This window comes from Sturnira hondurensis, unplaced genomic scaffold (genome assembly GCF_014824575.4).
Source record: "Sturnira hondurensis isolate 20B ecotype Veracruz unplaced genomic scaffold, ASM1482457v3 Scaffold0007208, whole genome shotgun sequence".
NCBI classification, from domain to species: Eukaryota; Metazoa; Chordata; class Mammalia; order Chiroptera; family Phyllostomidae; genus Sturnira; species Sturnira hondurensis.
This window is the reverse complement of record NW_028079839.1, coordinates 4,467,812-4,475,070: the sequence shown is the minus strand read 5'-3', so window position 1 is coordinate 4,475,070 and position 7,259 is coordinate 4,467,812. Positions and strand designations below refer to the sequence as shown.

General features: G+C 57.3%; 1 protein-coding gene across 12 annotated transcripts in view; it reads left to right on the top strand.

The window, feature by feature from the left end:
• EBF3 (EBF transcription factor 3) overlaps positions 1–6,407 on the top strand; it is a 108,139-nt gene extending 101,732 nt beyond the window's left edge. For 2 of the 12 annotated variants that reach the window (XM_037051211.1, XM_037051214.1), the window contains exons 13-17: positions 534–711; positions 1,684–1,872; positions 2,262–2,459; positions 3,371–3,483; positions 4,461–6,407. In XM_037051211.1, coding sequence (XP_036907106.1) covers positions 534–711; positions 1,684–1,872; positions 2,262–2,459; positions 3,371–3,483; positions 4,461–4,478 — 696 coding nt within the window. In that variant the 3' untranslated portion in view covers positions 4,479–6,407. The remainder of the gene's footprint in view (positions 1–533; positions 712–1,683; positions 1,873–2,261; positions 2,460–3,370; positions 3,484–4,460) is intronic. The other 10 variants (XM_037051216.1, XM_037051218.1, XM_037051215.1 and 7 more) reach the window with 6 other exon arrangements.
• Positions 6,408–7,259: the final 852 nt, after the last annotated feature.

The window sequence follows — 7,259 nt, the reverse complement described above, 5'->3', positions numbered from 1 at the left end:
GCCCCGTGGCCTGGGTGCCGCGGCTGCCCGAGCGCTGGGTGTGAGAAAGCTTCTCTGGGTCGTGGGTGCCCCGTGCTAACTGCAGGAGAGGAGGACAGGCCAGGGCCAGGGCCAGGGTCAGGGACTGGAAGCAGAACCTGTCACTGAAAAGAGGACCCCTTGACATCCACCCAGGGGGCTCAGGGGCCGGGTATGGGGGAGGGTACAGGGCCTGTTGGGGCTGTGGGATCTGGGGACTCAGCCAGGGACTCTCCTTTGACTCCATGCGCACTGGGGCCTGTGGCTGCAGGTGGGCCGCACCTTTAAGTTATTTTCCCAAGGGAATTTCAGTTCCCATTGAAAAGTACATTTGTCCCAGTGGGCTCCAAGCCCTGGTGCACTGCTGTTGTCCCAGGGAGGTGTGGTGGAGGGGCTGGGCGGGCGGGGCCTGCGCTGGGCGGGGCCGGGGCAGGCGCAGGCCTGGGGCCGGCTCCCGGGGCCAGGAGCTTCCTGCAGAGCCTGGCTTCTGGTGACAGGCGCCCCTCCCACCCCAGGAGATCATCCTGAAGCGGGCGGCTGACATTGCAGAGGCGTTGTACAGTGTCCCTCGCAATCACAACCAGATCCCCACGCTGGGCAACACCCCCGCGCACACGGGCATGATGGGCGTGAACTCCTTCAGCAGCCAGCTAGCTGTGAATGTGTCGGAGACGTCGCAAGCCAATGACCAAGGTAGGTGGCTGGGTGGGACACACACCTGCCCCGATCCCCTCCCCTGACCCCTTGCGTGGGGCGTGGGGAGGGTGAGACTTGGCTGCAGCTAGGCTGCCCCGAGTCCAGTGGGGTTGTGGACAGCACTTGGCCTGGGTGGCTCTGCCCACACTGCCGGGCAGAAAGCAGAGGACCCAGGACCCATTAGCAACCGCGTCAGCTTCCACTCAGGTTATGGTGTTTGCTAGACGTTTATTTGTAAGCAACTCGGCTTTCCTGAAAGGCTGGGGTGAGCCATAGGGTATGGCGACCTTGTCAGCCGGTGGGACCCTCCTCGGGTGTGCTGTGTGGGCGGGACTTGGTTTCTCAGTTTGGAGCGAACAGGTGTGAAGCCTGTCCAGAGGCCCACCTCTCCCCCCCGCCCAGGCAGCTGGGGGGCGCAGCGCCTGCTATCTGAGTCAGTTCCTTGAGTCCATTTCCGGTCCCCTTTGCACACACCTGGGCAGGCAGTGATCATGGGACAGCTCAGTGGCGCTGCTGGGCCTGCATGCACGCACACCCCTCCTCCCCTCCCCCCACTGAAGTGTAAGAGCAGTCTGGAAATGAAGACCCCCGAACAGCCTTTCGTGGGGCGTTATGGCCACACACAAGCCGTCCCTGTCAGCCGTGGCATTTGAGGGTCTGCAGAGGCGGAAAGTTCACCTAGTGGGGGGCAGACCGGGAGTCCAGGCTGCTGGTAATTGCTCCTAGAGAACCGTAGGAGCAGCTGACGACCGGATCGAAGCCAGGCCGGCAGACACGGGCCAGGCCCGGCGGAGACAGGTGCAGGGTCGGCGCGACGAGGTCGGCGGAGCTGCCAGGGGTGTAGGGGCTTAAGTGCAGCGTGAGGTCAATGCGAATGTTTACTCTAGGCTGGAGATTTGCGGGGAAACCCCCCCCAAGTGTCTCTCCCTGATAATGATGTTATTTTTGGCCGGGGGGGGATTTTAACAGTCGGCTACAGTCGCAATACGAGCAGCGTGTCCCCGCGAGGCTACGTGCCCAGCAGTACCCCCCAGCAGTCCAATTACAACACAGTCAGCACTAGCATGAATGGATATGGAACTGGCGCCATGGCCAATCTAGGGGTCCCTGGCTCGCCCGGATTTCTTAATGGCTCCTCCGCTAACTCTCCCTACGGCAGTAAGTGTCTGTTTTTGTCACACGTCATCACACAGATTCATTTTCACTGCAAAGTCAAATGTGTGCCTTGCTTGGATGTTCTGTGATGTGAGCTACTGGACACAAGGAAGGGTGGCTGTGGAGGCTGGGCACCCACGTGGCGACAGTAAATTGACCTCCCGCGGGCCCCGCGAGACCGCACTGGAAGCCCAGACCAAATCGGAACAGAACGGGGCCGCCCAATTGGAACCGAGTCCGACACGAGCGTTTGCCTGTTGCCCAGAGAGGGGCCACGCCAGAGACGTGGCGCGCTCGTGCCGCGGCCCGCGGCGGCCCCGGCGGCCCGCGGGCTCCCTGCGCCGTGCCGCCCGCACGCGCCGCGCGTCCTGACCGTGTTTGCTTTGTTGCAGTAGTGCCGTCCAGCCCCACCATGGCAGCCTCTTCGGTCACCCTCCCTTCAAACTGTAGCGGTGCGCACGGCATTTTCTCATTCTCACCTGCCAATGTCATCTCCGCAGTGAAACAAAAGAGCGCGTTTGCGCCCGTGGTCCGGCCGCAAGCTTCTCCTCCTCCCTCCTGCACCAGCGCCAACGGGAACGGGCTCCAAGGTGAGGGGCGTGCGCGCGTGGCCTGAGGCTGGGCCTGGGGGGCTCCTGGAGTCCTGGTGGGACTGTCCCCAGTGGCCTCTGGGGGGCAGGCTGGGCCCTGCTGCCAGGGGTGGAGGCCAGTGCTGGGCACGTCCCTGGGGGGTGGGGGCTCCGGCCCTGCCTTTGGGCACATTCTTGGAGTCCATGCACTTCCTGGCCACTGCATGCTCCCTGTGGTCTGCCAGGAAGCAGCCCCGCCCACCCCCCCCACTCACGGAGATGACTCCCACATTCTTCCTCTTGGGTGAGGAGAGCCCGTCCTCAGCCTCCCAACAGAGCCTGGGTGTCCTCGTGGTGCCGGTCAGGGGCTGGCGCCACGTGGGGCGGAGCAGGCGTGTGGTTGGTGGAGCGGGGGTCTGCGCTCAGCCCCTTTCCGCAGACAGGCCTACACGGCCAGGGCTCCCACAGCCCGAGCCCAAGCCTGAGACCCCGGGTCGGAGACTCCTGATGTGAGAGGCAGCAGAGTCGCCCAGGACAGGGATGAAGGGTCCTCGTGCTGCCCACGGGGCCCATCTCAAAGCAGTCTGTCCTCCTTTGCTGGGAGTAACAGACCAGGGGCCCGCCCGCCGTCCCTGGGGAGGGCAGCGGACCCAGGCCCCCAGCGCCGGCCCAGGGCCGGTCCCTCTGGGTCCCTCTGGGTCCCTCTGGGCAGCGGCTGTGCTGTGCAGGGCAGGGCCCTGTGAGTGCCCCAGCTTGCACGAGGCTCTCAGGATGCCCTGAGGCCCACAGGCACTGAGAGTAAGTGGCCGTCATCTGGCCTCTTTCAGACACCTTTGGTATGTGCTCCTCCTGGTGAAAAAACAAACCCAGTAACTCCTTTAAACACATGAATCCGTTCCACCAGTATTTACTGAGCGCCTACTATGTGCCAGGCTCTCTGCTGAGTGCTGAGGACGCTACCGTGGAGAAGACAAACTGGCCCTTTTGTGAAGTCGGTGGCATATTTCACTTTGATGAACTAATGCTCAAAAAAGGAACTGGAAAGGTATCAGTGATTTGAAATAATTGTCTTCACCACCTCTGTCAGTGTGTGAGGGGGACGCCCAGGCCCCTGGGCTCTGCCGCTCCGCCCCCCGCTGGCAGCGGCCCCTGGTCCAGAGCCGCTTCCCAGGCCGGTGCCTCGGCCCGTCCACCGCCCGCACGGTGCCAGGGCCCGGTGACGGCTGGGGCCGCACGGCCGTGTGCACACACACGGGGCCTCCAGACCCTAACGTTGTAACGGTGAGTCGGGGATAAATTAGTAGTGTTGAAATTAATGAGCTGAGAAATTGAAGCTCGCGTCACTACATGAACAGACGTATTAATGTGTTATACATAATTAACGAGAACCACCCTCTGACAAAAGCCAAACAACACTAAAGTAAAAGATTGTAAGCAACATCACGCCAGGACCCCACCGGACGGCCTGCCCTGCACTGGGTGTTTTGGCACGGGGCTCTCTCTCTCTCGTTCTGAGAAGAGAAAAAACAGCCCCCTGAGGCCCAGCTGTGACTCGGTCCCCTCGGGGGGCTCCCCTGGCCTAGAGGGGGCGGCGCAGGGGGCTGTGCAGCAGCTTTGACCGTGGAGGGCCTGCGACTCACCATTACGATACTGAGTGACCCACAGAGGGGAGATGGAGGCGTGTTCGGCTCGCACCTAGGGAGAGAGGGCAGGTTGGTTCGTGTCCGTGGGCAGAGCGGCCCCTGGGGAGCCTGGGCCTCCATCTGCCGCACACAAGCCACTGAGGGGTGTGGGAAGCTCTGCCTTCCCACGCCGAAGGGCCAGCCGCAGGAGCCTCCCAGGCGGGCGCAGGGCTCCGTCCCCGCGTGCACCCCATCCCCGAAAGTGGGTCCCCTGGGCCGTAACCACGCCTGAGGCTGGTTATCGGAGGGCCGTGCAGAGACCCAGGGAGGAAAGCACACGGAGAAGGCCGGGCCCGGCCGGCCCGGCCTGCCCGGTAACCGGCCCGTCTCTCTCTTGCAGCTATGTCTGGGCTGGTAGTCCCGCCGATGTGAGGGGCCTTTGTTTACCTTCCGCAGCGCCCAGCATCCAAGGACGGACTTCAGGGGACGCGTTTCGTGTATTGAGACACGCTGGTGGAGGCGGCATCTTCAAATACGTCGGCAGCAGTCGAGATGCGGCAAAAGACTTGGTTTAAAGATTTTATTTAAACTGTTAAGAACCGACATGCAAACAGCCTACTTCCTCATGAACAATTCCATTTTACTGACCGAACTTTTCTCCTATTTTCACATCTCTCAGTCCTGGAGAACAAGGAAAGCAAAGCGACGCCTATTTTGTACCGAGTTTCTGACCCCGTCTTGGCCCTGTCTAGTCCTTGCTATGTGTTGGGAGAAGCTTTGTGAGTGCACCATTTCGGTTGTCACGAGACGCTGGTGATAACGCCTCCACACGTTTCCCTGTGCTCATCCTTCGGTTCACAATGGTTGTGCATCTCTCTATAATGTGAAATATTTTTTTTGTGGTGAACAAGGGGGCCAAGGAGGTATGAGCCATCGAACTGGAAGAGAGGATGACTATATGGTTAGGGTTTGGGGTGGCAGGGGGGGAGGGCGGGTTGACCATTGCTTACCTTCATCTTAATGAAATGGAACTTTGTAACTTATTGTAGTTAGAAATTGTAACTTTGATATTGAACTCTCTTGCCTTCAACAAGCACACTGACAGAGGAGAAAATGCTACTGTCTGTTGGTTAAAATACTCTTTCACTGCTAGAGCTTCCTGTTACGCAAGCGTGATCTGCGACATCTTTTCCACTTTTGCTAGTACTGTATACGATTGCAATCTTAGGCTACTGTGAGGTCCATGTTTCTTGTACCAGGAATTGTCCTTTCGACTTCTAGATCCTTCTTCCCTAATGTGTTTTGTATGTGGTTATAAAATTGTAGACTTTTGTGATTTTGCCAAAGTTGTAGCTAAATATTTATACACTTGTCTTGAATTTTTTTCAGAGTCACTTAAATATTTAGAAAAAGAAACAAGTTTTATTCCTTATGTGTCTTATAAGGAATAAAATGGTCTCATTCAACACTTTTCCATGAACACTTACAGTTGCTAAGGGACTTTATTTTGTAACATATCAATTATAAATATTGTATTTATCGTTGAGATTTTGTACATTGCTTTTCCTGCCGCCTTCTTTTCCTTTCTCTCGTCCGCGTTGGCTTTGGGTCACGGCCTGGTGTCGCGGTGCTGGGAGGCGCGCCGCGCCCGGACCGTCTCTTCGATCGGTTTTGTCCGAATGAACCAGTGTCATTGCTTTTATTTGTACTTAAAACATTTGCTATTGTTTAGACTTTCCATCCTTCTTTTTTTTTATTTTGAGGAAAAGTCAAATTCATTGTTTATTTTTATATTATTTTTAAGTTATCTGAACAAATACTTTTGAAGAAAAACTTCGTTGTGTAGTCCAAGTGGAACGGTGCCGCCCGGCCGTGCCAGTTCCTAGTAGGGCCCATGCATGTGGGGCGGCCGTGAGCAGGCAGCACTGTGGGGCTGTGTCCTTACTTCATTTTATCTTTTGGTAGAATGTAAAAAAGTCATTTTAGCTGCCACCCATGACTTTTGCCACATAGCTGAACTGTGTTTACTGGAAAAATTCAGAGGCCTAAAGTTTAAAATAAAATTTACTTCTGATGTTTTAATTAAAATGTCTGCCACATGAACTTTTCTGATGCCTTAAAAGTGGACTTCTCCCCAGAACCTTCGTGCTGTCGGCCCCCAGGCCTGCACCGCCGCTGCGAATCCACTTGTGCTGGGAGAGGTGCGGAGCGCACACGCGTGCGCGCGCACACACACACACACTCGCACACAAGCACAAACCTGGCCACTCCCGTGTCGCTCCCTCTGCGTCAGACGCTGCAGCTGCGTTCTGCCGCCCCCCCGCTCCCCTCCCCTCCCCAGAGGGGTGGGGGGGTATGAAAATGGCCCCAGCTTTCCATTTTTTTTGAACAATACTTTTGTGTAGGGTCAGACCGCAAAGCACGGGCTGCCCCTGCGGAACCGGGCCCGCTCCTGCCAAACCCACCTCGAGGCCACGCGGGGCTGCGTTTTCTCCCCTCTGGGTTCAGTGCCCCGCAGATGTGGCACACTGCCGCACACATCAAATTGAAAACAGAAAGGAGGGACTTTTAAAAAACTTTGACAAAAAGCAAAACGATGCCCAACTTAGAAGAGTGTTCCCTCCAGGGACTAAGGAAACCGAGTGTCCCCGGCCGTCAGCAGGCCCCACTTCAGCCCTGAATGGCTGGCGGGGCTTAGCTACGTGGAAAAGGGAGTGGCCCGGCAACTCAGTCGCTCCGCCCCATTCTGTGTCGGTCAGGGGCCGAGCCCAGCGGCTCCGGCTCGCCGGCCTGCCCACCTGCCCCCCGTCCGTGTCCAGAGCAGTCAGTCAGCGCCTCCTCGCTCGCCGTCTCAGAACCGAGTGCTTCACTAAGTGGTAGAGTTGGCTGTTATAGACCCTACGATAAGATTGTTTTATCTGTACATTTTTTCAGATATTTAACTGTATAAAATGTTCATTTTACACGATATTTAATTAAAGTATTTCTTGTCTGTGAATTTCACTTTGGGTAATTTCATGTCTTGATTACTGGCACGACAGACCGGAGACACGTGTGGAGGACCCAGCAGGGACAGTGTCAGCGTGCCTCGGGTTCTGGAGCTGCCTCTGGGCCGGGACAGAGAGGATTCACGCACGGACCTTCCGCAAAGGGACCGATCCGCCAACACTGGCCGAGCCCAGAGAGAGAGAGAGAGATT